The sequence below is a fragment of the Lissotriton vulgaris genome, chromosome 2_1 (genome assembly GCF_964263255.1).
Source record: "Lissotriton vulgaris chromosome 2_1, aLisVul1.2, whole genome shotgun sequence".
In the NCBI taxonomy this organism is placed as follows: domain Eukaryota; kingdom Metazoa; phylum Chordata; class Amphibia; order Caudata; family Salamandridae; genus Lissotriton; species Lissotriton vulgaris.
The window spans coordinates 1,673,720,177-1,673,747,725 of NC_141687.1; the positions used below are offsets into that span (position 1 = coordinate 1,673,720,177).

The window sequence follows — 27,549 nt, forward strand, 5'->3', positions numbered from 1 at the left end:
TCTGATTTTTATGCTTGCTACCTTCTTTTTGGTGAATTGAGTTTTCCTATTTTTTGGAACGTGCTGTTCTTCTTTGGACTTCACACGTTCCTCTTTTCTGATTGTCCTCTCCTCTCGGATTTCTGCGAGGAAGTCTGAAAGGTACGAGAGGATCGTGTATCAGTATCTTGATATCTATCAGGTTTTCTTAAAGTGTCCCTATTTCTAAGGTTATAACTTTTTTCAGAGGGCTCCAGTCGGGGAGACCTACCTCCCCTTTGGGGAGATCTTCCTCTGGACTAAGAACGTTTCTCTTTAGGAAGTGTCTGTTTACTGTTTTCCCACTTCTTTTTAGAAGTAATACAATACTATACATTGACAGGCCATATCATATCATACCATACCATAGTATACAATGCCCGGCACTCCATATCATTGTATACTACACAATGACAATGCGTATCATATTATACAATGACAGACCATACCATAATACACAAAGAAAGACCATACTATCCAATGACAGGCCATATCATAGTATAAAGTGACAGGCCATGGCTTGACATAGCATACTATACAATGACAGGCAACACCATACTATACATTGTCAGACCATGCCATAGCATTCCATATTATACCCACCATACCATACCAAACCACAACATACCGTACAATGACAGACCATGCCATACTGTACCATACTAAGCTATAGTACACATGACAGGCTATACCATACCGTAGAATGACAGGCCTTACCATACCATAGAAGGACAGGCCTTAACATGTAATGCCAAATTATATAATGGCAGGCCATGCTGTACTTCACAATGACAGAAGGAAACAGAGTGACATGCCATACCATACTAAACTATACAATGAAAAGTCATATCATAACATACATATTGATATACCATTCCATGCCATACAATGACATTCCATACCATACTATACTATACTATGACAAGTCATACCATACCATACATATTAATATACCATGCCATTCCATACCATACAATGACAGGCCATATCATACTTCACAATGACAGGCCATACCATACTATAGAGTGACAGGCCATATTACACCATACCATACTATACAAAGACAGATCATACCATGTTATAACAGTGTATATTAACAGGCCATATCATATCATGCCATACTATACCATAGTATACAATGCCAGCGCGCTCCATATCTTACTATACTGTACATTGACATTGTATACTATACTATACAATGACAGGCCATATCATAGCATACAGTGACAGGCCATAGCATGAAATTCCATAATATACAATGACATTCCATATTATCTTACACACTGTGGGACCATACTATACCATACTAAACAATCACAAGCCATACTATACAATGACATACCAACCCTTATCATACTATGCAAGAGGCCATACCCCACAATGACAAGCCTTACCATACCATCATTTACAATGATAGGCCATATGATACCATACAAAGACAGTCCATACCATACCATACAGTGACAGGCCACACCATACCATACAATACAATAATAGGACATGCCATACCATAAAATAACAGGCATAATATACTATACAATAACAGACCATGCCATACTATACATTGATCGGCCATTTCATACCATACCACAGAATCCACTGATAGGCCACTCCATATCATACTATACTATACAGTGAAAGTGCTTACCGTACTATACAATAACCGGCCTTTCAGTACCATACTATACAGTGACAGGCCCTACCATACTATACAATAACAGGCCATATCATAGTGTACAGTGACAGGCCAAGATAGCGTACCGTGCTATACAATGACAGGTCATACCATATGTACAATAACAGGTCATGCCATACTGTGCCAATCTATGCAATGACAGGCCATACCATAACATACTATTCAATGACAGGGCTCATCATACCATACATTACTATACTAACCAATGACTGGCCATACCATTCCGTACCACACTATACAATTACAGGCCATACCACAACATGCCATAATATCAAAAACAGGCCATCCCATACTATACAATGGCAAGCCATACCATACTGAACAATGACAGGCCGTATCATATCGTACAATTACAGGTCATACCATACTATATTAAGACAGGCCTTAGCATGCCATGCCATACTATAGAATTACAGGCCATACCGTACTGTACAATTAAAGGCCATACCATACCAGACTGTGCTATGTAATGAAAGGCCCTACTATACCACACTGTGCAATGACAGGCCATTCCATACCATATCATACTATACAATGGCAGGCAATACCATACCATGCTATATAATGACATTCTATACCATACTATAAAATGGGAGTCCATTCCATGCCATACCACACTATACGACTGGCCATACCGTGCTAAACAGTGGCAGACGACCATATCATACCATGCAGTACCATACCATGCAATGACAGGTCATACTATATCACACAATACAATGACAGACCATACCATACTATACAATGACAGGTTATACCATACCATACCATATATAATGACAGCCCATATCATAACAGGCCATAATTAAAACAAGTGTCGCGTTCTTTAATAAACAAAGTTTGAATAACACTAACCATACTAAATGAAGCGAAGGCAATCAGAAATGCTACTCCCCACAAAAGATGCTGCAAAGTGAATTTGTGCATTAGCTCAAATTGCAGAGTTATCATTCTTGACAAAGCAATGTTTAATTTCAAGGGCAGAAATGGTTTCCGAATAGGAGTAAAACCCTTTTCATAAACTTTCCCCATAAAGGGTTCTTTCTGTTGGGTGGAATGAATGTACTCTGATGGAAAAACCCCTTGGAAAATTATTTCTGACTCATAAGAGGGTTTGCGATCTGCAACAATTTGCAGATATTAGGGAGAGTGAAAGAGGCCTATTTAGGATTTGCAGTGAAATGCATCAGTGGTTTGTGACAGCAATTGTATTTGCAAACCATTCAAAGTTAATGTCCCCCCTCCCCCTCCATCCCCCCCCCCAATCCCGCTAGTTGGGTTAGTGACTAATTTGCAAAAAGGAAGTTGTTCCCCTGGATTGAGTCTCTTTTGGTGATAAAGTTTGTACCCTAAAAAGGACCAGACTCCCAGGGAAACATTTCTTTTTAAAGCAGCAGTTGTTCTTTTAAAGGACATTACTTTAAAAAAGAAAAAAACTTCCAGTTTAGCAATGTAAAGCAAAAGATGAGATTTGCTGTTCCTTGAAGGCCTCCATTCCTGCATTCTAAGCAAGCCACAGGGGGTGGCAAATTGTAAGTATATGGTTCGCATTACAAATTGCATTCCCTTTTGGAAACCAATCAAAAGGCAAGTTACCTATCCCTGGTTTGCATATTGGGAATAGTACATCAGCCCCAGGTGTTCGAAGGGTTATCACAAATAAAGATCTCACTGGCTTTCTTCAAGACCAATCTCTCAAGTGAACACTGTTCCTCAAAGACCAGGGTCTAAAGAGGACAATTTTCCTCATACAACAGGTATTAGGAGGAACCTCTTCCTCACAGAGCAGGTCTCAGGGTTACCTCCTTCCTTACTGGCCTAGGTCTTGATCCTCTAAGCTTTGCTTCAAGGCAATCTATTACCAAAGAAGAGATTGTCATCTTAAACGAAAGGTCTGAAGAAGTAGGTGGTGTGCCAGTTCTTGTAAACAACCACCATAACATTCAGGGCTTGCATGTATCCAGTGCAAATGTACCGAGCTACACTATGGGTCGAACCTTATCTCTCCTCGTTCTCTGTTTTACAGGAGATTCTACGCCTTCGAGTTTTGTGATGAATTTTGATGTAGTACTGGAAAATGTTAAGGATTTAAACACCCTTGCTGGGGAAGGAGAGTCACGGATTGAACACACAGATGGTGGAGCCAGGCTAAGACAGCCTGATCCTATCCCACTCGCCCTCTATCAGAACGGGATGGTCATGTTTGGGGGCCCCTTCCGGTCCTATGAGGAGAGGTCCACACAGGTACACAGGTGCAATATGGTTATGCAGGGACTTTTAATGTTGGCTCAGGCGTGCCTTACAAATATACTTAGTAGGAGTCAGCACTAGCAAAGGAGAGACTGTGAGGGCTGTGCAGCAATCCAGTGTGTGGTGATTGTGTAGAGGTCCCGTCTGAGTGGATTGTGCAGCAGTGCAGTATGTGGATCTGGTACAGCAATGCACTATGTGGGGATGTTGCAGTATGTGAGAAGGGGTATTCTCTCAGTTGAGGTTCCTCAACTCTCTGTGCCATTGGACTCGATCTGAACTAAGAGGCACCTCATCATGTGGAATCTTCATTTGGTCTCTTTATTTGCCTGTGGTATAAGGGAAAGATAGGAGAACATAATCACTCTTGTGTTTCTCAATTCAAGTGACTATGGAGTTGACACAAGAGGTTCTAGTTACTGAATTCATATGATCCCAGTATGATAAATACTCCTGTAATCAAGTTGCAAGTAGCTCTGTTTTTGAGGTTTTGAGCTTGAGATACTAAGTAGCCGTCCATTGCTTAGTGCTTGAAGGTAGTTCCACATGGTACATGCACCAAGATAAGATTCATTTTTATGCTTTAGAATGATTTCAGTGCCCTCTGTATAGTTATAGTAGTTGAGCTCAAAGGAGGATATGAGATCTGGTAGTGCACTAAGGTAGATGGTGAACAGGAGAGCAATGGTTGAGCATTGAAGTACACCCGCTGTGGAGTTGAATAAGTCAGTGGGGAAGTGAAGTGGTGAACAACTTGTCACCAAGATAAGATATATTCCTAGAATTTCCAAGTTATGATGTCCTCGGAAGAGTTACGGTGGTGTGTACTTTGTCGAAGACCGAGGGAAGTTCAAGCAGAATTATGGCCACAACTCTAATTGAGTCAATACTTGCTCTGCTATCATCCCATATTGCCTATTGCCTCAGTGCCACAACCACAATAGAAATCATTTTATAAGTCCAACAGGAGTTTACTGTCTTCAATAAATGGCAATTTTGGTTTGAATGTAGATCTTTCAATCAGAGTGCTTCAAAAAGGGATATTCATTATTGGTGGTTAGGGTATAAGCAACTACAGCAAGGTGCCTTGCCATGCAGTTCTGGATGTCAGGTAACTGACAAGCTGAACAGAAGCCAACCTTATATCACATATCGCTCATCAACTGTGCAAGAACCATTCTGACCATACAGGTGACTCACCTCCATGTACCAAGATCACAGTTTTGCTTCTGTTCAAGGTAAAAAAAAAATCTGGGCATTTGGTTTGACCAAGCCGTTTCTTTCAAGTTGCATATTTAGACATTTGCGCAGCATGTTTCTATCTCACACACATGCTAAGGAAAATACACCTTTTTTAGTAGCCAGTAAAAGGTGCCAGTTGATTGGCATCCTCATTTTGGCAAGGTTGTACCATGGGACTGCAGTGTAGGCATATTTCTACCACAGATGCTAAACTACAGCAGATTCAGAATTGGCTCTGAGTCCCGCTCTAAGTCTGCACAGGTATGATAACATATCAAAGGCTCACCGTAACCTACACAGGCTTCCCAAACAACAGTGTATTAAGATCAAGATTCTCTCTTTGGTGCACATATAGGGTTGGACCGAAATTTAGTTCTGATATCATCCACCCCTGCATTCATGCTCGCCCTCTGAGATCTGGCTCTCTTGCAGTCTGGTTACGGACTCGACTAAGAGCCTTCAGAGGTCTAGGTCCATCGCTTTAGAATGTATTCAATTTGAGATCGGAAGCTGAAGAACGACATTGCATTTTAGAGAAACTTAAAACCTGGCTTTTCAGCTAGTTTTCCTTGTACAGATTTGTCTTCTCTATGCTCTGTTCATTTATGCCATGGGTACTCGCAAACATTTACCCAGGGGCCACAAAGTCCTGTCTGTGGCATGCCCGAGGGCTGCACTCATGCCAGTGGGCTGAGAGTCAGGGTAATGAAAGATGGGCGTAGGGGGATGTGAAGCAGATGCATGGTGTGGACAATAAACCGAGTCACGTGACTTTTGTCTGCCACCAATGCTCTATTCTCATGCACCAAGAATGAAAGTCACAGCATTACCTTCTAATGTATACTGTGAGAGGGAAAGATATACTCATCTGATGGTGGCTGGATTGCAAAATGTGAAACCAGACCACCTTTATTTATGCCCGGTTAACAGCTTTCTGAATGCTCCTGAACTGTCAAGTGAACAGCAGCCCAAAGGTCAGGAGGGCCGCATGCAATTAGTAAACCTGAATGATGTGATATGTGTTTGCTGACTAATAAAGGTATTTATTTATTTTTTGTTCTAACCATGATGCTCTTGGTCAGAGTGACCTTTCTAAACTAAACTAATAAATACATAAGCATTAAGGGACTAAGGGATCAACGCCGGGTTTGTTATGTGCAATGTTTTTTTAGTTCTTTTGGGATCCTTCCTTCCATCCAAAGAATGATTGAGTATGACCCTGGCCAGGGTAGTCACAGAGCTTTTCATGATTATATCCTTGACTATATGAGCAGGGCTTGGATCCACTGGTAAACCTGATGCATCACATGTTTGTGTTGTCTTGGAGGTCTTCAGTTGCAAGCAAGTCAAGAGAGAATAGTTTTAAGCTAAAATTCTATCGCTTTTCTCATAATGGTAAATTTCGAGATCATTTATTTATTTGATGGTGCGTGAAAGAATCCCATAGTTACTGAGAAAGTGTTACTTTCATGCCAATGCATTCTGGATTTTTGGAATACATGTAGAAGTCATTTATAATTGTATGTAGTTCTTTTGTTGAAGTGGCTGCTGATATACAATAGTAGTGCTGTGTTTTTCTATTTCTATGGTTCACAGTTGCCTTACAGATTCTACATTGGCATTGAAGTGCTATGTGTTCATTGCTACTCTAAGACTTCCTCCAGAATGTTTTAAATATCCTTTTTTTGATTTTGAGCATTTTGACGTCAAGTGTCAGCCAGTCTTGTTTCAGGAAGGTTTATTGGGGGGATTATTTTGAGTGGTACAGGATCATCAAAGACAGTTATTAGAGCATGATATATTTTTCAACTGCTTCTGGTGTGCTTTTGATACAGAGAGTGGATAGGGTGAGGCAGATGGAGGTGAAAAACAATTTCCTCCAGGATGTGACAGGTGTACAGTGGTTAGGGAAATTACTTATTTTTACTGGTGATGAAGTGGAGTACTGGAATTAAATGGTCGTTCCCGGTGAATGAAGAGGATGCAGTTTCTAAGATCCCATAGGTCGGAGAAAATATTGTAACAAGTGTGTGTTGTTGTGTGGGTGGGTCCATAGAAAATTAATTGATTCAAGGTTAGAGAGAAGGCATTTTTCTTGATATGTTTAAGGCATGTCTAACCACGTGTAAATCTCTAACTATGCAGAGGTTAAAATGTTTTAACAGTATCACTCCAATGAAGTCTAGTCCAGGAAGGGTTCAATGAAAGCTGGGTTGCACTGTGGTACTCAATAGATCAAGAGGAATGTGCAAGTCATGGGTGGCAATGGAGAGCATTGGTTGAAAAATGACACACATACAGGGGCATGGATGTCCTCTAATAGTTTGGTTTAAAACGCTGCTCTGTGAACAGTGGCAAGTCTGCCTCAGGTATTTTTTTCTAAAAATTCATTTGGCATAGCCTATATCCAGCAGGCATGGTTTTATGTATGCTGGCACTTCATCAGTTAGCCAGGTTTCTGTCACAAAAATGTGGTCTGCATTGGGCTCCTTAATGAGATCCCGGATATTGAAATGATTTTTATTAATGCAGCTCACATTTAGTAGTTTCCAGGAGAGGAAGTGGTGGGACTTGTGAAATTGATAGGAGAGTAAAGTCAATTTAGCAGGCGGTTTAGATTGAGGACTCAAAGGTAAGGAATTCCTGGATCAAATTCAAACTTTTTATGAAATAATTTTACAGGATTAGGGAAGGAGGAGCAGAGGGTGCAAAAAGAGTGGACCTGGGGGACAAATAAAATTCTAGTGTGTAAATTGTTGGGGATGGAAAGGATACAGGAGAATTAAGAAATTATGTGGAGATAGTTGGAGAGCAGAGTGAGGAGGAAGGTGTGGATGTGAGAAAATAAATGTATTTAAAGAGATGGGCAACAAGAGTGCCAGTAATGTTTAATTTAGTGTGGCTGAGTGGGGTTGTGACTACAAGAGGGAGGGTGGAAGGAGTTAGATTTAGGAAACCACAGTCCATCCCCAAATACCTGTTCAAAAAATAATAATAACCCTCAATCATCCGCGCAATTCCCACTGTCAGAAAAGAAAATCTTTAAGTCAGCATATCCCCTCTTACTAGGTTAAAAGGGTCCTCCACTATACTGTTCACCTAGCTCTATACAAATGAGAAAATCTAATCATTTTATTCTACACAAATGCTCACCCTTCATTCTATATTCTTCTCCACTAATGGCTAACATCCCAATAGCGATACTCTATTTGCCATAACCATAGATTAGATACCACCTTTGTATTTCCTATGTTCCTTGCCAAGAAACGTTTACAAGTACAGTCTCCCATCACACAATTCTTAAATGAAAGTGCAAAAAAATCCTTTGCTCCCATTCCCTACGCCTATGAAGTTGCTCAGCCCCCTTGACTCCGTAATATTGTGATTTTCCATATTTGACATTTTTTACTAGTTATGACTGTTTTCGCCCTATGCCTGTTAATGCTTTATGTCTTGCCCTTTTTTAAATCATAATATGCTTTTCTAATCCAGCCTATTGCTTCTACTGATATTGTTCTCTATGTAACTTTTTGATGTTGAAATACTTGATATATTGATGTTTATTCATTTGTAGTCAATAAACTCGTCTTTTGAAACTTAAGAAACCCATTCCCCAATCACACCCTATACCAGACTCAAAGTATTACTCCTAACTAAGCTTTATCAGAAAATACATTACTCAATCCATGGTTATAACCCAATGACCTCCCACCACTCATAGCTCCAAATAAGCCTGCATTGACCTACAGTACATAAAAAATAACCAATACTCCGAACCTCCCACTTGATGGCTTACCCCCATCCCTAAAATACGCGCTACTCTTTCCATCCAGGTTTCATACACATTAAGCCACTACAGAACAACTCACACCTACAAATGCAACTCCAGTTCTCCATGTTAGGACAATTACCCACATCAATGCCAATCCAAAAACAGCTTCAAATTATCAAATAGAACATCATACATCTTTAATTATCCCCTCATTTTCCTTTCAACCAAGCTACAACTTGTTCCTTCCTAAATTCAAACCACCAATCATACATAAACCCCTACACCTTACATCGCCATATCAATCAATATGTCACACACCATCTACACTCCGGTAATGAATGTTTATTTGTGTAGTGATGCTACAGGAAGAGAGGTGTGGTGTAATCTGTGAGAATGCAACAGTATGTCAGCCTATGGAGAAGGCAGTATAGTTTTAAGGGATGCTGTGGAAGGGGTGGAGTACACTCAATAGGGATACTACAGAGGACTGGTGTGGTGCAGTTTGTGGATACCACAAGAATATTGGTGTAAATGAAGTGTACTTTCTGAGTTTCATGAGGATGTTGCAGGAGTGTAGTAAATGGCTTGGTAGTGCAGTGCTATCTGTATTGATGGTGGCGTAGCTGTGTCATCTGGGGATCTTATTCAAGTGCAGCCTGTGAGGATGCTGCAGAAGAGCAACATAGGGGGTGATAAAATAGCATTGTCTGTGGGGATTGTGGTGAAGTGAAATGATGGGATGTTGCAGGAGTGGTGCAGACCACTTGGTCTGAGTTGTGGTCCAGTTGAATCTGGGGGTGCTGCAGGAGTGTAGTCCATGTATTTGTAGTGCTGCACATTGGGGATGACTTCAGAGGTGAATAGATAACTGCACTTAACACCTCTCTTGTTTTACTATAGCGCTGTCTTCAGGACATCATGGATGGCTACTTCCCATCGGAGCTGCAGGCCCGCTACCCTGACGGAATTCCATTTCAGGTAAGATTAACGCGCTTACTCTTACGTCACGAAGCCCAGGTGCCCATCTTTGACCTGTCAACCTTCATAAACCGTGGCATCCATCTTTCTTCCACCAGCCTTCACCTGCCACCATCCTCTCCACTTACTGTCATTATAAACCATTGCTCCAGTCTCTCCTTAGCATTCTTTCACCCACCACAAGACCATACATACACCTCTCACCTGCAGTCTTACACTCTTCTAAGGTCCTGGCATCCTCTTCTAACCAGCCTCTAACTCCCACCCTCATCTCCAAGTTGTGACCTTCATTTCTCAGCGGCTTACCACTGCCACATCAGTAACATGGCCTCTCATCTCACCTACCACCATTCACTCAACTACCAACCCTGCCTTTTCAATTCCACATGCCTTATTTGGCCTTCCTAAAATCTTGCTCTCACTTTCCCACCAGTCTCTTATCATCCTTTTCAAGACGACCTACATTTTCCACATCTCGCATGCTTTACACCATACCCTGTCCCTCAAACCTCATTCATACATTTACTTATATAATGGGGAAAGTGAGATACAAGTCCCAGCATGATTAATCTTGTTTTAAAAGCCAGGATTGGCTTTTAAAACATTGGCATTGGGCCAGTTGACGGCTGTGTTATCTTCATGCTGTGACTCTCTTCACTTGCCCAACCACTGCCTCCCACGTTGGTCCGACCAGTTTCCTGTGCTACTTCTTACTTGCCCCCTATCATTCCCTGCTCTGACTCTACCTCTTTCTTGCCTCCAACCATCTTCACCTGGACCCTGTCACTCACTTATCTTCCTCCATATTTCTGTCCTATCCTCCATCTTCCACCTCTCTGTCTCTGCCACCCTCCTCTGTGTAGCAATCCTTGTCTAGGTTGAGTGCTTGAGGCTGTGGCACTAAGCTGAGGGCTCTTGCAGGCAGGATGTGGGTGGAAGCAGGAACCTCTGAGTGAGTCCTGAATCTGTCAATTACAGAAACACAGGAAGAGTTGGCTGCATCTGCAAAGATGAAAACAGCTTGAATTCTCCAGTATTGAATCTTTGATAGATTCACATGCTTGTATCTTCTCCGTTGTCATGGTGGGACTCTCGCGGTAGTTAGAAAAGTAGTACCATAGAGTACATTAGAAACCACCAAAGGGAAAGGAAAATGGTAATATTCGTCAGCATCTTTATGTGGGCCCAAACTTTGACCAATCAGAGACAAGCCCTAGAACGCAACTTCCCAGCAGAGCCACCAGACCTCATATTTCTAACCACGTGTCGAGTGCAGGCGATTCTCCCTGAGCTCTGCTCTGAGCGCCAGGAGACCTCACGGTGATATGTGCGCTATATAAGAACGTATGACATTGACATTGACATTTGTCATTGAGTGAACTTTTCACCCTGCTTGAATTCACCTCAAGGTACGGTCTTTCTACCTTTTTTCTTCAAAAATGTCAGAGGGTTCTAAGAAGCGGTTTTTTAGACCCTGTAGATTTTGTGGAAAGGCAAGGCTCTGTAGTGTAGTTCCTATATTCCCAATAGGCTCTACGCATTGGAATAACATAAACGATAGTTTAGACGTAAGACTTAGGTCGACTAGGTCTCTATTGAATATGTTAGACTTAATTGTGTGTGCCAGCTAGCTCAGAGGTCACTAGAAACTTTCTCGAGTAAACAAGAAGGTGTTAGCTTTCCTGAATAGACAAGAAGGGATTAGCTTCTGACAACCATATAACATGACTACTTTGTTCCCCTTGAAATAAGGAATATCTCCAGAGTCGCGGAAACAATAGATACCTATTTCACTCAGTCAATCGTGCATGCTTTGTTTCACCAGAAGTGCAGAGAAATAGAGAGACGGGCGTTTTCAATTAAAGGGTTATTTATTGAGCAGTCTTCTTTCTCATGCAAGAGGAATGAATTGCCACAATTGCAATACTTGTCATAAAGTAAAGTGCGTACAGTAAAAGGAGTATTATGAAATAATACTGTAAAAGCATTTATATGGTTTCTAAGCCATAAGATACTTAAAATGGATAAAATACATATAATGATAAAATAACGACTAAACGTACTCAACTGGTGTTTCTAAGATACGCCTACCCCGGTGTACCTAACCTAAGCCTAGTACGTGGGAAGGAGTAGATGAGTTACAGTTTTTTGCCAAGAATATGAATCAAGAATTCTCTAAGGGTCTAATCAGCTCCGTACCTTGGGTATAGAATGAAGGAGGTCTTGTATCTCTCTCTCAGGACTCGATCTCCCAGAAACCCTCAAGAGTGTCAGGGAAACACTGGAGCTGGATTTCTCGGCAGGAGAAAAGACAGCGTCTCTCTCAGTGCGTCAGCAGGGAAGGTCGGCTTCCTTCGGCACTCGCATCAGCAGGGCATCGGGCAAGTAGATAGTCGATCTGCTCCAAATCATTGTGTGCTGCGTAAGGCAGATGTTGGTATATTTATACCTGGAAGGTGCCGAGTTTGACGTAAGGTTGGACATAAGACGTCACTAAGAACTGGCAGTTCTTTCAGAACTCCAGGAGTTCTAGGACAAATCAAAACAGAAGCAGGGGGAATTCCCGGGCTGCTGGAGGCTTGGTTTGTTTAAGAAAGCGTTGTGCTTTGTAGGAGTCTATGGGAGTAGCCTTGCCGTATTTGGACTGCATTGGCTATGACTTAATATGGATATGATTCTTATGCCTTTATAAGGATATGATTTGTTATAACCACATAAGGGAGTAAATCGGGAATGTCTTAATTAGGGTCCTAGATACATTCACAACAGCTCTTTTCTGAAGATCCCCACAAGGACTGTCTTTATTGTCTTTACCCCAAACATATAGAATGCCTGTAAATACTGCAGAACCTTTTCAGCCAAAACTCTAAAGGATAGAGAGGCCAGAATATTATTATGGCTCCAGAAGAAAGAATCTAAATCGGACTCTGGATCGGATGTTGAAGAGAGTCCTGGGCTATCCTCAGCTGAGAGGAAGTGTAAAAATGAGGGCTCTACCTCTTTAAAGGCTGATTCTAAGAGATTGAAGGCAGAAAAATCCTCTACTGCTGATAAAGCAGCCCTTAAGCAAAAAGATTCGGGTCTGAAGAAATTCTGTACTGCTTCTCTACCTGGCACACCTCTAAAACAGGCTTCGTCGACAAAAAAGCACAGTTGACGACCTGGTGTCAAAGACTTCTACCAAATCCCTGGCTTCTATGGCGACAACTGCATCGTCGACGGCTGTGGCGATGGCATCGTCGACGAATACGATGACGACAATTTCCTCATCAACGGCATCATCGGCGGCTCCGACGAACACTACGTCGATGATTATGTCTATGACTTCATCGACGGGAACAATGTAGATGACGGCGACTACGGCCTGTACACGGGCGCTCCGTCGACGACAGTGTTTAAGTCACCCTCTCTGCAATGTCGATCACTTTCAGGCATCTTCCATCAACGACGGATCGAAGACAGGACACTAAAGGTCTCCAGTTTGTCCCAAAGTCTCCAGGTTTGACATCTTTATCCAAGATATCACCTTTGCCTCCCTCTCACCTTCTGAAAACGTAGGAATCCGGGGATGAAAGTCTGTTTGGTCCCGCTTACAGCCCCTCACAGCTCAGAGTTAAATGCCAGGACACTGATGAGGAGGAGGAGACACAGGGGCAGAATACGTCAGAGTATATGGACGGGGATTACTCCTTCACGGGTCGTTCTCTGGCCCAACGTTACGACTCTTTCCAAGAGCACTATCCATATGAAGCTTACGAAGAGGATCAGGAGGTTCGAAGAGATTCCATGCAGGTGCCAATCTTCCTGGTAACTGACCTTAGGCACATGCTCAATGACTATTAAAAAATATTTCTGGACTCTCACGCTCTGGTTCCGTTGACAACCGGCGGTCTGTGTATTCATACTACTCTGCCATCACCAGTGGTTACTCCACCGTCTATTGCTCAGGTAGAGAGAAAGGCTCCATAATGCATTACAATTCAAGATGACTACATAGAGAGTGAAGCAGACTATCAGCCCGAGGAGGGTGAGCTCATTCAGGATCCGGACCTAGTTGGTCAGGAATGGGATGATTATGTAGCTCCATCTTCGCTGTCACCTTCTCCTCCTCCAGCCACTTCCCCTCGGGGGATATTTGGGGCTTCCATGCATTACTAGAAAGAGACCCTAGAAGATGCCTTTGCCTGTGGTACTAACCGAATGCTTTCTTTATGATTTGAAGGATACGGCTAAAGAAATCGGTTTGATCAATACCTATTGTGGATTACATTTGGAGTGAAGGTTTGAAGATTATGAAGAATCCAACCTCAGTTCCTGCTGTATTGCCGAGGATGGAGAAAAAATATAAAGCACCCGATTCTGCTCCTGCATGTTTAATTGGTCATTCTCGTCCGGATTCGGTAATATTGGAAGCTGCGGAGAGGCGCTCCAGGAATCCGTAATCTCCTTGCTCGTTGCCTTCAGACAGGGAAGGCAAGCGGCTTGACTGCATCAGCAGATGTTTCGCCAATATGGCGCTACTTCTATCACGGCCTCCAATGCTTTAACGATTTTGGGGAGGTACGACCGGCGGTTATGGTCAGATCTTGCTCCTCTTCTCGAACACCTTCCCAAAGATAAAAGGAAAGAAACGAAAGACCTCCCGCAGGAAGGTGCTTGGGGCTTCTTTGGAAGTGATTGACTCAGCAATGGATTTGTCTTGGATTGCTTTCAGACAAATGGCAGGTGCCTGTTCTTTGTAGACAGGGCTGGCTTAGGGCAACGTCCTTCCACCCTGAAGTACAATCAAAGGTTTTGGACACGCCCTTCAATGGGGAAAATCTGTTTTGGAAGCACTTAGAGTAAGAGCTACAGAGTATAAAAAAGGATTCTGAAACCTGACGTTCCTTAGGCAGTTGCAACAAAGGTGTTTTTCGTCCTTTCGTGGAGGTAGAGGTCAAGGTCAGTTCCAACAAAGATCGTCCTATCAGTCTTACAGATTCCAGCCATATACCAAACAAAGTTACAGACCACAATATGGAGGACAACAACAACAGCAGTTTCGTACTTACAATGTGTTGTACAATCAGCAATCAGCTAGATGCAAGCTCTCGGGACGAGGAAAACCACAGGATTCCTCTAGACGACAGTGACGTTTGTCTCCCGCCAGCCACCTCATTTTGTCTTCAACCTCTGCAGTCCCATCAGCTCACTCCATTTCTAAGCCAATGGTAAGCAATTACAAAGGACAAATAGGCACTGGACATTATCCAACTGGGCCACACCCTAGAATGTGTCCACAAGCCTCCTCGAAATCCGTCCCCAAAGAGAATGCATCATCATCATCTTCTGTTGTTAAAGCAAGAAATCTCAACCTCGCTAAAGAAAGGGGCAATAGAAAAGGTGCCTTTCAGCCAACACGGAAAGGGCTTTTATTCTATTTTCTTCCTCATATGGTAAAAATGCGGGAAATTAAGACAGGTCATGGACCTCAGACAGCTGAACAAATACATCAAGAAACAATAATTCAGAATGTTGTCCCTACAAGAGATTCTCTTATTAATAAACAAGGGAGATTTTCTAGCGTCCCTCGATCTCTTGGACGCATATTTTCACATCACCATTCATGTGAAGCATCGCCAATTTCTGAGGTTCGAGTTAGCTGGTGATCAATACCAGTTCAAGGTTCTGCCCTTCGGCCTTCGCTCAGCTTCCAGAGTTTTCACAAAATGTATGGCTCCGGTTGCAGCATTTTTGAGAAAGCAGGGACACCAGGTTTACCCCTACCTGGACAATTGGCTGGCTAAAGGGACCACATTACACTCTACCAGAAAATCTACACAAGTTGGTCAAAGGCTATTAGAGTGTCTAGGACTGGAACTCAACGTAGAGAAGTCTCACTTGATTCCAAGCCAGAAGCGTATTTTTCTCAGGGCATTACTGAACACCAAGTCAATCAGGGCGTTTCTCACTTCAGAACGGAAGCTCAAAATAAGGCGCCCTCCTATGCGTAAGAGAGTCCACTTCTGTGAGAGTGTTCAAGTCTTTACTGGGGATGCGGTCATCATGCATTCCTTTGATTCCAAATTGTCAGCTGCACATGAGGCCTCTCCAAGTGCAGTCAGACATGCAGTGGATTCAGGCGCACAGCTCATTCGAGGCCATCATCTCTCTCAGACAATTAAGCAGGCTCTGTCATGGTGGGATATAGAAGGCAATATCTCTCCAGGCCTCTCGTTTCAAGCAGCACAGCCTTGTTTTATTATGACCACCGATGCCTCAATGGATGGTTGGGGAGCACATCTCCAGTAATTGCAAATCCACGGAAAATCGTTGGTTCAAGAAACGCTATTGCACATGAATCTCTTGGAATTTAGGGCAGTTTTTCTGGGACTTCAGGCATTTCTCCCAATAAGCCAGGGATCCTCTGTTCTGGTAAGAACAGACAATACCACAACGGTGTGCTATCTGGCAAAGAAGGGGGCACCGGGTCTTTCACATTGTCAGAACAGACCTAGGAAATTTGGAAGTGGCTAATTCAGCACAAAATAACGTTGCAAATAGAGCACCTTTCGGGCGTGGACAACAATTGGGCAGATTCTCTAAGCAGAACCAATTCCCAATGTCACAAATGGGAGTTAGACTGGGAGCAGCTACGACAAATCTTCAAACTGTGGGGTACTCCAAAACTGGATCTCTTTCCGACAGCAAGCAACAAGAAGTGCAAAATGTTCACCAGCAGATATTCTCAGGCAAAGTCACGCTCTGCAGATGCAATGGACGGGGATGTTCGCCTACACTTTCCCGCCATTTCCTCTCATCCCAAGAGTGTTAGGCAAGATGAAGAAAGAACCATGTCATCTCATTCTCATAGCTCCGGCATGGCTGAGGCAGTTTTAGTTCACAGAGCTTATCCTGTGCTCGATATCTCCTCACATTCTCTTTCCTCCAGTGCCACACCTGCTGTTCATGAACAACGGTCAGATCGTTCATGCTGAGATAAAATCTCTAAGTTTATCGGCTTGGAACCTCACGACTATGAATTCACAGATTTAGACATCGCTCCCGATTGCAGGTCCATCCTTCAGCGGACCAGAGCTTCTTCCATTAATAGGTCATACACTGCAAAATGGAAGAGATTCTGACAATGGTGCATAGAAAAGGACATACATCCTTTCCTCTTGACCCCGGAACAAGTTTTACCTTACCTACTTCATTTAGCTTAGTCAAAATTAGCTCATTCATCAATCAAAGTTCACTTGGCTGCAATTTCCAGGTTTCGCAGAAAACCAGGAGAACTCTTCCTGTAGTCAACAAGAATTGTTAAAGAGTTTATGAAAGGCCTTTTTAGAGTTTTCCACCCTTGAAGCGCCAGGCAGTCCCGTGGGAGTTACACATAGCCCTTTCGAGCCGATACACAAAGCTGACTTAAAATATGTTTCATGGAAAGCTTTTTGGCCCACACATCGGCTAGAAGAATCATTGAGATTCAGGCTTTCACTGTGGCTGCACCCTTTCTTTAATTCAAGCAAGACAAACTATTATTGAGAACAAACCCTTGCTTTATTCCTAAAGTTCCAACCTCTTTTCACTTAAATGAGCCGGTAGTGCTCACTGATTACTTTGGAAATCCTTCAACCGCTGCCTAAAGAGCATTGCACTCTTTGGATGTAAAGCAATGCATCAGGTTCTACATCCATAGAACAAAGACTTTCAAAAAATCGAATCAGCTCTTTGTTTCCTTTACTTCGCCAAGGAAAGGCCTGCCCTTTCAAGGAGCAGTATTGCACGTTGGATCTCCTCTGCAATTGTTTTCTGCCATAGCAAAGCTGGAAAACCTCTATCTGCGCACTCCACAAAGAAGATGGCAGCCTCTACAGCCCTTTTTGCCGTGGTATCACTTCCAGACATTTGTAGAGTGGCAACATGGTCTAACGTGCATATGTTCACCAAGCACTACTGGCTAGATTGAATGGAAAGCAGATGCTGCAGTGGGTCAAGCGGTCCTGAGGCATCTGTTCTCTTGAGGTACAGTCTATTTATTTCTATCACCTCTATTATATTTTTGTTTATTGGGATTCATAGATTTATATGTTATAGTCATTTACTTAGATTTCATCAATCAATTAATCAATCACTCACATTTGTACAGCGCGCTACTCACCCGGAGGGTCTCAAGGCGCTGAGGGAGAGGGGTCTGTTACTGCTCGAAAAGCCAGGTCTTGAGTTGCTTCCTGAAAGAGAGGTGGTCCTGGATTAGCCGAAGGTGGATGGGGAGGGAGTTCCATGTCTTGGCTGCCAGGTAGGAGAAGGAACTTCCTCCGGTGGTGGCTCTGCGGATGCGTGGAACGGCGGCGAGGGCGAGGTTGGTCGACCGTAACTGGCGGGTGGGCGTGTAGAAGGTCAGGCGGTTGTTGAGGTACTTGGGGCCCAGGTCGTGGAGAGCCTTGTGTGCGTGGATGAGGAGTCTGAACGTGATCCTCTTGCTGACGGGGAGCTAGTGCAGGTCTCTCAGGTGGCCGGAGATATGGCTGTGTCGGGGGATGTCCAGGACGAGTCGTGCAGAGGCGTTCTAGATGTGTTGTAGTCTTTTCTGAAGTTTGGCTGTGGTTCCGGCATAGAGGGTGTTTCCGTAGTCCAGTCGGCTGGTGACGAGTGCCTGAGTGACCGTCTTCCTGGTTTCGGTGGGGATCCATCGGAAGATCTCTCGAAGCATGCGCAGGGTGTTGAAGCACGATGATGAGACTGCGTTGACTTGTCCGGTCATCGAGAGGGAGGAGTCCAGGATGAAGCCCAGGTTACGTGCGTGGTCCGTTGGCTTGGGAGTGGTGCCCAGGGCACGGGGCCACCAGGAGTCGTCCCAGGCAGATGGCGATGACCCCAGGATAAGGACTTCCGTCTTGTCTGAGTTCAGTTTCAGGCAGCTGTTCTTCATCCACTCGGCGACGTCTTTCATCCCTTCGTGTAGGCTGGTTCTGGTGGTGGCTGGGTCGTTGGTGAGGGAGAGGATCAGCTGGGTGTCACTGGCTTAGGAGATGATGTTGAGGTTGTGTTGACGTGCGATGGCTGCGAGGGGGCTCATGTAGAAGTTGAAGAGGGTGGGGCTGAGCGATGATCCCTGTGGTACGCCACAGATGACTTTGGTGGCCTCGGATCTGAACGGGGGGAGGCGGACTCTCTGGGTTCTTCCGGCGAGGAACGAGATGATCCACTCCAGTGCCTTCTCTTGGATTCCAATGTTGCTGAGGTGCTGTACTAGGGTGCGGTGGCAGACAGTGTAGAACGCTGCGGAGAGGTCCAGGAGGATGAGGGCCGCTGTTTCCCCGTTGTCGAGCAGGGATCTGATGCCGTCAGTGGCTGCGATGAGGGAGATCTCGGTGCTGTGGTTGGCTCGGAAGCCGGACTGCAAGTGGTCGAGGGATCCGTTCGTCTCGAGGAAGGCGGCAAGCTGTCTGTTGACGGTCTTCTCGAGGACTTTGGCAGGAAAAGGGAGGAGCGAGATGGGACGGAAGTTCTTGAGGTCGGTGGGGTCCGCTGTTGGTTTCTTCAGGGAGGCGCTGAGCTCGGCATGCTTCCAGCTTTCCGGGAAGGTGGCGGTGTTGAAGGAGGCGTTGATGATGTCCCGGAGTTGGGGTGTGATGATGGAGTCGGCCTTGTTGAAGACGTGGTGGGGGCAGGGATCGGTTGGGGATCCGGAGTGGATGGTGTTCATCGTGCGGGTGGTGACTTCGGTGCTGACTGGGGTCCAGGCGCAGAGGGTGGTGGTTGGGTGCGTGGTTGGTGCGCCGAAGCTGTTGTTTATTTCGGCAATCTTGCGGTGGAAGAACGAGGCGAGTGAGTCGCAGAGGTCTTGCGAGGGAGTGATGTTGTTGTTTTCGGCGCTGGGGTTGGAGAGCTCTTTGACGATGCTGAAGAGTTCCTTGCTGTTGTGGGCGTTGTTGTCCAGTCGGTCTTTGAATACTGTCTGCTTGGTGGTGCGGATCAGCTGGTGGTGTTTGCGGGTGGCGTGCTTGAGGGCAGTCATGTTGTCTGTGGTCTGGTCGTTGCGCCAGGCTTTCTCGACCGTGCAGCAGTACTTCTTGGAGTTCTTAAGTTCGTCGGTGAACCAAGAGGCTTTCTTGCTGCAGTGTCTGCTGGGAGGGGTCTTCAGTGGTGCAAGGTCATCTGCGCAGTTGGTGATCCGCTGTGTGAGGTTGCTGGCTGCTTCGTTGGGGTCCGTTGCGCTGGCGGGAGGGTTCTGGCTGAGGGAGGTGGTGAGCTGGTCGGCGGTGATCTTGTTCCTGTTCCTGCGAAGAACCTGTTGCGGGTGGTGGTGGGTCGTGGTTCTTCTGAAGCTGAAGTGGACGCAGCTGTGGTCAGTCCAATGAAGTCCGGTGGAGTGGATGAAGGAAATGTACTTGCTGGAGGAGAAGACTGGGTCAAGCGTGTGGCCGGCATAGTGGGTGGGGGTGTTCACCAGTTGCTTGAGACCGAGGTTGGCGAGGTTGTCGAGCAGGGTGGTGGTGTTGCTGTCCTTGTTGTTCTCCAGCTGGAAGTTGAGGTCCCCTAGGAGGATGTAGTCAGCGGAGGGGAGGGCGTGCGGGCTGATGAAGTCTGTGATGTCTTCGCTGAATTGTGTGCGTGGTCCCGGGGGTCTGTAGATGAGGGTGCCTCTGAGAGTGGTCTTGGGGTCGGTGTGTATCTGGAAGTGAAGGTGTTCGGCGACGGTGAAGGTGATAGAGCGCGCAGATCACCCGGCTCTGAGTTTACCAGATTTTCACGCACTTGGGCCCATGACGTGATTAAGACACTAATTTGTGAGTCGGGCGAGTTTACACACCACTATCAGTACTTTATATGTGTCTTCTTTAACACTATTGCCATGGCACCTGACTTACCACAGGTACTTATCCTTCCTGACGGATCAGGAGCTAGTAGAGGACAAGTGACAAGATAAATCTAAACATTTATTCTATTCATGTAATAACACTTTGTAAGTCTTCAATGACCATAGACACCTGAAGGGTTTTAAGGATTTTTATATATAGAAAGTAAAATTCAAAGAGACAAGAGAATAAGACTGATGCAAATCAGAACATCAATGATCAGGATTACCACAATAATATAACCATGGATAAGGGCAAGCACCATTTGAGTGCGAGTGGAAAATCTACTGGGTAAGGGTAACAGGGAACATGCTATTCAGTTTCAGGCTTATACTTGGGAAGGTAAGCTTAAAACACATTAGTCAGTGAATTCCTAAAAACCTATAAGTCATTCAAACCCTAATCTTAGTCTATATATTAACCTAAACTTAGATCCTAAACATCAATAATGTTCATCACACTATTTAAGCAAAAACTGTTTCAATATGCCCTACAGGAAGGGGAAAAATGGAACATACTAATAAACAGTTTGCAATGCGACATTAGAGAGAAACAGGAAGAATATCATGGGCATAGAGGCTTTATTGGAAGAATAGGAGGAAGGTGGATAGAAAGACGGACACCCACATGTATATATTTACCTATGACAGGAATGAGGACTAACCCTGGCCACGGGTCAGCTCAGAAGGGACGAGGACAAGGACCCTCAAGGATTTAGGATGCCAGAAGGTGAGCAGGTACAGCTCACGGAAAATCAGGACAGGATACCCCTCAGGTCTTTGGGTCAGGACTGGGCTCACCAAAGGGCACGACCAACACCTGCAGCTTCGGATGCAACGCCTGCGCTACCCCCTCACTGCACGGAATCCGCCAATAACCCCGATTGGGTTCTCGAATCTCCCAGCAAAGTGCTCCGCCAGTACTTAAGACTAATTCCACCCCTTGGAGTTTGTGGAAAATTCGGACAGAGGGCTCCGCAGCTCTCTGTATCAATCACCTATAGAGTCGTGGGGTCGGTGACAAGTCAGCTATTCGGACAAGTCAGACAAATTTTCTCTAACTAAACTAGGCTAGTTATACTCTTTTCGGGTCCCTAGATCACCCACAAATGTTGCAAGTAACAGGGTCCCAGCTTACGATTGGTCAGGAGAGGTGGTTAGGTCATTGTCACCACCAAAAATTCTGGGTTCCCATAATTAATATGTATTTTCAAGTATCCACCCCTTACATTCCTGTTCCCAGGCATACGTGTAGAAGAGGACAATAGAGCACACAGTAATGTATCAATATGTTTCGATTTCAGGTACAGCTCGGCTCCCCTGGTCAGGTCACAGTTCAGTTCTCATGAGCATCCCAGCCTCAGCAGCCAGCTGGCGGGGTATTGCTTCTGCGCAGGTTGACTTCTCCCTCATCACATGACGGGGTCGTGATGGGTTTCAAAGATGGCGCTGCTCCCCACTCCCAGGCCCCAGATACGCGGTACATGGAAAGCAAACGAAAACAAATTAGAAACACAGGAAAAAATGAATACACTGTATACCATGATAACCTACACTGCACCCCTTACTTTATAATAACTATAGCGGTTAAGAGTTAAGCAGAAATAGATAGAAATGCAAAGCGGCATGAGCAAGCAGAAAGCGTGTTTAGAGACAAGCGGCCATTTTTAGCTACAATGCGAATGAGCGACATATCCCTCCAAACTGCAAGTGCGTCACATCACATGGGTATGACCGACGCATGCGCAGACTGGATTTCTGCGAAGCGGCCATTCTGTAGTATGCAAGCGTGATTAAGATTAGTAGACACATAGGCAAGCGTCTCTGGGACACCCGCGTGTACTGGAAAAAGTGAAATATTAATGACAAACAGGATTGATTAATACGATTACAAGTTAACGAGGTTCATGAAAGAGAGCAAGTCGCTTTACGTGCGAATCCTTGCTCCATCAATCCCCTCTTTGATGATATTTACTATCATCACTATTAATGGAAACAGATGCCAACTTCTTTCTTACATATCACTCATCTCGATCTCAATAAATTTGTTGTTGACCTTCTTCTCAGCATCCTTATTAGGAGGGAAACTCTTGGCCTTCTTATAAATCTGATTTCTTAATTCCTCTAACTCCAACTCATCCACATTTCGTTTCACTCCCCTCCTATTTACAATATACTTCTTTCTGCATTTTTGGCATTTGCAGCAAATTATTATAATGAACACAATCAGACTTATTCCAGCTATTGGCATCAGTATTTTCCCCACAAGACTGCGACCTATGTTAGTAAACCAACTACCTACAGAGGAGAGACCATCAGTCAGTCTCTTCCAGGCACTATCAACCTCCAGTGGTTTGAGTTCTTTTTCCAAATTAGTTATGTTTTCTACATATTTCTTAATTTCTACACTCTTATCAGGAATGTAAGTGCGACAATGTTGCGCCTTCAGCATCCTGCAGACTCTGCCCTCTTTTGCCAGTAAGGTATCAAGAGCAAGGCGATTCTGTAAAACCATTGATCTGATCACAACCATTTCAGTATTGACCAGCAGAAATCCAGCAGCAGTGTCAGTTGATAACCGATCCACTACTGTAGATAATTTGCAAATACGGTGAGTATTCAGAACCACTCCCACTCCAGGTATCAGTGCACTAAATATATCACCTATAATTTCTCCTACACTTTCACGTCTACTACGTACTAAACCATTAGTATTTTCATTGCTTCCAGCGGCGTTGTTCACATGGTATATTTTCGGGAAGACAATGCCAAAATAGCAGCTTCCATACCAGTGATCCGGTAATTTGAAATAAGCCTTGTTTCCACATATATAATAAATTCCGGGAAACACAGGTTCTGACCCATTTTTGAAACCCCAACCTCCAATTACCTTGTAATTATGTTCGCATTCACTGGAACCGATGAATACATTGTTATAATAACTAGTCTTTTCTCTATGAAGACAGAGTTTCCCTTTCCGTTCAAAATCCAGCAACAGCGCAGGATTTTCTTCGCCATTTGAGGTGCTCTCAATGTTCTCAGCCCATTTAGGAGTTTTCTGTCTCTTATCATTGGCCTTTCTTTGGAAACTCTCCCTTCTCTTTTCTGCCATTTTCAAAAACATTTTCTCTTGTTCATGTAATGAACACGTCAAATTATCTATGCGAGCTTCATTTAAATCTATGTCACCTATAGTCAGAAAGTATTCTCCCATGTAGCGAGTCACTTCACTTTTAACATGCACAATGTTCAGGTTTCCCCGAATAGGCAGTTCAGAAAAAATCACGTCAGTGTTCGAATAGTAGTATTGTAATGTGCTCCTATAAAACAAGCTTGCTAATATACTGCAGGAAATTCCATAGGTCAGGGGTAAATGGTGATAGGTCACACCTTCAGCTACTGAAGTAGGTAGCTTCATACAGACATAACAATCTTCTATTTCCATAGCTTTTATGTAATGCACTAAAAGATTTGCAAAGACATTCAAATGTGATCTGTTTCTCATCTTGTGAAAATGTAGTCCTTCCTCATCTGGTGCTTCTAAGTCAGGTCGTGTTTGTCTCAGGCTGACTGAATTGTCACGTTTTTCTACCCTTCGTGGTGTTTCTTCGGTATGTACAACTTCTGTGTCTGGCGTCATGGATTTAGTAGGGTACAGGTTAGTATCTTTACTTATCATAAAAGGTATAAAGACTGTTAGTCCTATCCATACTACTATAACTATTGCTACGCTGCATAGGCATATTTTACAGCAAGTTTTACAACAATTCCCTCTAGGTCTTCCATTCACATTTGAATCAGACATTTTGGCTTACAGGTGGCTTTACCAACCCCTCTTTGTTTCTTAACACAAGAGGCTTACGCAGTTTCTCTTTCAGGTTGGATCCTCTTCCTCAGGGCTCAGATCCTCGATCGAATCCTGATCGCTTCTGTCACTCACTTCAGGATCATCAATCTCTTCCAACACCAAATAGGTCCATTCAGGACTCCGATAGTTTTTATTTAGTCTTTTTACTCTCGTACTGCGTCTGTTTTGCTGAGTTCCTGCTCTCTGTCTTTCGCTAGCAGCCCTTTTCCGGTCTTCTATTTTCTCTTCTACTGTTTTCAATCTTAATTTCAGTCTTTTTATGTATCTGGGTTCACTTTTCTTCTTGAGCCTTTTAGTTATTACTGTAGTTGGGCCCTCTTCACGAGCTCTTTTATTTTCGTTCTGTTGTGGCACTATTGTTTTGGCAGTGTCATTTTCCCTTCCTGTCTGACTAGTTCCAGGTCTTTCTTCAGTTTCTTCTGCCTGGTTTCTAAGCTAATAATAGATTGGGCCAGCAAGGGATTTTGTTTCTATGGTTAGGAACCAGTAAGTGCGGGACTTAATTGATTATGTACTCACACTGTTCATCAATTGTAACTGGAAAGCTGAATTATCACTATAGATCAATAATGTTACCACACTAACATTATATGAAAGAAAACAGTAATAATACAAAAACCAGGTGATTATAGTCAAAAATATCTTTTGTAGTTTTATTATCAAAAAAGAATTTATCTCTTGTGCATTGCGGGGGGTACAAAAAATGCAAGTAAGATATACTAAAGCAGTGTTGTTCTTTCACATGGTATATCAAAACAAGTCTAAACTGCTAATAAATAATGACTTTGACTTCAGCAAAAAATAACACGAAAATCAATAGTACTGGGTTGATCAACAGCAGAATTAAGACAATGTTGTCGACGTTTCGGTCGGACGTATCCGCTGTTTTCAATTGTTGACGCTGCCACAATTGACCGAGGGAAGCACTACTCCCCGCCGACCGAGCGAAAAGACGTTTTGCCGTGACATTTACAAACCCCAAAACGCGAGAATAAAAATTTGGTACAACAGACAAGCCCACATCACTGTACATATAAAAGAACAATCGCTCTTTTCCTAAAGCATTGTCGCCTAGAATTGTCGAATTCAAACTGCTTGCGACACCATTTCTCCCGCCTTACAAGGCAGCCTACAATAAGTTGGCTACAAAGGGTCTCCAATCTAATGCTTTTAAACCTTTGTCCTGAAGATGGTCTTATGAATTCATAAAAAAGACCGAAACGTCGACAACATTGTCTTAATTCTGCTGTTGATTAACCCAGTACTATTGATTTTCGTGTTATTTTTTGCTGAAGTCAAAGTCATTATTTATTAGCAGTTTAGACTTGTTTTGATATACCATGTGAAAGAACAACACTGCTTTAGTATATCTTACTTGCATTTTTTGTACCCCCCGTTATGCACAAGAGATAAATTCTTTTTTGATAATAAAACTACAAAAGATATTTTTGACTATAATCACCTAGTTTTTGTATTATTACTGTTTGCTTTCATATAATGTTAGTGTGGTAACATTATTGATCTATAGTGATAATTCAGCTTTCCAGTTACAATTGATGAACAGTGTGAGTACATAATCAATTAAGTCCCGCACTTACTGGTTCCTAACCATAGAAACAAAATCCCTTGCTGGCCCAATCTATTATTAACTCTCCTGCCCAAGCCCGCAAGGGTACATTGGGTTGCTCACCTCTTCATACATGGTTTCTAAGCTGGCCTTGTTCAGGTATATTTTGTATTTGACTTTGGTTTTCAACTGGTTTGGACTCTGCTTCCTGAACACGTTCGTCTATGTCTATCTGTTCCTGTTCATGCACTTCGAACCCTTGATTTTCTTCCGCATGAACTTCAGCTTTAATTACTATCTGTCCCTTTTCGGTCTCTGGAGTCTTCGGAGGAGTGTCGATGACTTGGTCTGTCCCTACTTGACCTATTTCCTGATCAGGTCTGACGTGAATCTCGATAACCTGACCTTCTTCTTCTAGCCCTGTCTCATCCTCACTATCCCACTCTCTATCTAGGTAGGAATACTTTCTGGTTCTTATTGGATCAAGAATCAGGTCGTCTGCTGGGAACCATTCGTCTTGACTGGTGCTCGGTAGTATTACATCAGCTAGATCCAGACCTTCTTCTGGAGTCTCCTCAGCTGCACTACCTTCAGCCTCAGCCGCCTCTTCTTCGGTCACCTTCTTGGTATGGCTGGCATGAATCCACTTTGGCACGCCAGCACACTTCACAGCAGTGGTAGTGACAAGGATCACCTGCCTCGGTTTTCCCCACTTTGGTCCAAGGCAACTCTTCCGGGTATGCTTCTTCAGCACAACCCAATCCCCAAGTTTCAATTTATGGGCTGGAGTGGTTGGCCATTCGACAGCAGCCTCCCCAATCTGGTGAGAGATAGAACGCACTTGGTCACCCAGCTGCCTGCAGTATTCTAGCACCAAATCATCAGAAATACTCAGCAGTTTGTGTCCAGGTACCCATGCCTGTCGCATCACTCTTCTCATTAGTACTTCATGGGGGCTTAGGCCTGTCTTTCGATTTGGAATGCTTCTCAATCCCATCAAGACAAGGGGTAAAGCTTCTATCCAGTTCAATTTGGTAGAATTTCACATCTTTGCCAATCTTGATTTTATAGTGCCATTCACTTGTTCGACTATTCCAGAAGCCTCTGGACGATAGGCACAGTGTAGTTTAGGTTCAACCTTGAAAGCTGTATAGAGCTCTTTTAAAACATCGTTGGCAAAGTGCCCACCTCTGTCTGTTTCAATTGTCTCTGGAAAACCATACCTAGGTATTAGTTCCCTGAGTAACAACTTGGCTACAGTAAGGGCATCATTTTTCTTTGCTGGGTAGGCTTCCACCCACCTCGAGAATAGGCA

At 43.8% G+C, this 27,549-nt stretch overlaps 1 protein-coding gene across 2 annotated transcripts in view; it reads left to right on the forward strand.

Moving 5' to 3' along the window:
• UBXN11 (UBX domain protein 11) overlaps positions 1-27,549 on the forward strand; it is a 336,358-nt gene that overhangs the window by 196,958 nt on the left and 111,851 nt on the right. For both annotated transcript variants that reach the window (XM_086958912.1, XM_086958913.1), the window contains exons 8-9: positions 3,741-3,958; positions 9,879-9,956. In XM_086958912.1, coding sequence (XP_086815038.1) covers positions 3,741-3,958; positions 9,879-9,956 — 296 coding nt within the window. The remainder of the gene's footprint in view (positions 1-3,740; positions 3,959-9,878; positions 9,957-27,549) is intronic.